At 43.0% G+C, this 2,305-nt stretch overlaps 1 protein-coding gene across 1 annotated transcript; it reads right to left on the bottom strand.

Annotated features, from left to right (window-relative positions):
• Positions 1-254: 254 nt before the first annotated feature.
• Positions 255-1,686, bottom strand: LOC145472231 (uncharacterized). The gene is made up of 2 exons (XM_081454928.1): positions 1,510-1,686; positions 255-473 (listed from the first exon to the last, which is right to left on the bottom strand). The coding sequence occupies exons 1-2, from the start codon at positions 1,684-1,686 to the stop codon at positions 255-257; spliced, it is 396 nt and encodes a 131-aa protein (XP_081311054.1).
• Positions 1,687-2,305: the final 619 nt, after the last annotated feature.

Genomic DNA, 2,305 nt, shown 5'->3' with positions numbered 1-2,305 from the left:
TTCTGACCAACTTAATTGCACTTGGCCTAGTACGGGGTAACGGTAAACAATCCAGGCAATCCGTACGATATCCCTCCATGCTGTAATTTTTAACGATACCATTCCTTCGTCAATCAGCCACTTCGCAGTATTCAAGATATGCTCATCTCGAATTTTGCTTAAGCTCTCAAGCTGTCTAGCTAATTGTAGTTGCTGCAGAAAAGGATGGGAAATATCTCCCTTCAATTTCTCAGTCATAGATACTATGTTTTGTATCATTTCTTGTTGCGGAATTCTTCCACGCATCTTAAAACGCTTTGCGCGTGCAAGAGATTCAAATTGTCTCTGTAAGACCTGAACTCCAAGCTAGACACGTACCGCTCGAGATCTTCTTGAGTTTCACCACCGACAATTCTAGCTACTCGTTGTTTTAGTGAACCATGTGCCCTTTTTCTTCTTTTTGGCTGGCTTGGCGTCTCGCTTTCACTTTCCTCCTACAAGTAAGATACAATATTAGAATAACCATCAGGACTTTTGTGCGAATTGCAATTAAGAGAGATTCTATATCAACGCTACGAGTTTCTGGTCAACCTCTAGCCGGCATAAAGAGCTAACGCGCCAAGCGCGCAGCGTCAACAAACTAATCAGGGCGAGGTCTTAGGAAGTAAATAATTCCTGCATACATGGTGAAAATTTAGATTGAGTGTAGGAGGCGCGAACGTCTGAGGAAAGTTCCCTATTTCCTTCCAAACCACGGATCACTTGCGAAACAATATTAAGTCTAGAATCAACACCGACTTGCGCGTCATCGTGCACAGCGCAACTTGTACCTTTCTTAGTGCCCGCCGTGTCCTCGTATTCCTGGTGCGTAGGACAATGAGACAGAGATATTGTATGCATTGTTCTATTTAACAATTAGATTATGAGCTCCAGATTTCTATAAGGTGATAGTTGATGAGGCCGATGGCCGAACCAACTATCGAGAGCGCATAATCTAATTGTTTTAGTAGAACTCTTACTAAAATTTACTTCAAATAACGGTTTCCAATTATTTCTTGACGCATTATTAAACTTTGCGCCTGAAAAAGATCGCTCGGATTTAAGTGCCATTTAAAATCGAAGTTGCGCATCAGCTTTTTCAATAATTTCAACTTTTTTAAAAGTCAAGAAACCCTAAATGTCCTTCGTTTAGGCTTGTCAGAATTCAATTATCCATTTGCATCAAAATTTTCCTCCAAAACTTTGGAAAAACGAAAAAAAGTCGCCATTTCCAAGACGATCTCCAGCCACTGCACACTAATGGCTGATAGTGTTCAATGGCTCAGTCAATCCGATTACAGCATTTGCATTAGTATACCAGTAGAACTCTACTGATCAAGAACATAGGGTCAAAAGCACTGTTAAACGTTTTTTTTTTTAGCAATGCAGAACTTTCTTATATGGAGGTTTCACTGTGTAGCTTTCTATCTCAGTAACGATCTAGTGGCCCGAGAACCTCTCCTCTTTAAGTCTTAGTTTTTATTTGCTTACCTCGTCCTCTTCATCTTCTTGTTCTACTGGGTTGTCTCCTACTTTTGTAGCCGCAGGTGATTGTTCGGAGATAACTTCCTCGTCAGAAACTCCTGAATGCGGAAATTGGTCTTCCTGGGTTTCTTGAGGAGTCGCCATCTGGATTTCGTCCTCCTGGGTTTCTTGAGGACTCGCCATATGGATTTCGAGTGATTGTTCGCAGATAACTTCCTCGTCAGAAAATTGGTCTTCCTGGGTTTCGTGAGGACACGCTATCTGGGTTTCGAGCTTGCTACTGCTGGATGTAGCCTGCAACTCGCTTTCTGCCGTTGCTTTTCCCGTAGCTACAGAAGACTGTTGTGAGAATAACTTCACCCAGAAACCTCTGTACTTTGGCTTTCTTGGCTTTCCCCGGTGCTGCTGGTTGCGAAAATGTCATTGGGCGCCATCCATGTTATCGCTGGCTGTACAGCGGCAGCATTCTTAAGGACAGGTAGAAGGAAAGTGCTTTCCAATTTGCCTTTCACCTGCTTTAAAACCCTACGTGTGCTTTCGTCACCAACATTACGTACTGCCATCAAGACCTCGCTTTCTACTTCGTAAACACCAATGATCTCAAACCCATGTGCCAGATACAGGCGTAGAGCAGGTACATTGGAGAATCCTCCTGCTAGAACAAGCCAGATGTAGGTACTAGCTCCGTGGGGATCATTCTTCGCTCTATTTCTAACCTCTTCTATGGCACAGGAAAGAAGAATGTCTCCTAAACACAAGGAACGCTTGTCAGCTCTTCTAACACAATAGCTGACCTCCCACA

This window comes from Orbicella franksi, unplaced genomic scaffold, assembly GCF_964199315.1.
Source record: "Orbicella franksi unplaced genomic scaffold, jaOrbFran1.1 SCAFFOLD_83, whole genome shotgun sequence".
Taxonomy (NCBI): Eukaryota; Metazoa; Cnidaria; class Anthozoa; order Scleractinia; family Merulinidae; genus Orbicella; species Orbicella franksi.
The sequence above is the reverse complement of the archived record's forward strand: the minus strand, read 5'-3'. Positions and strand labels throughout refer to the sequence as shown.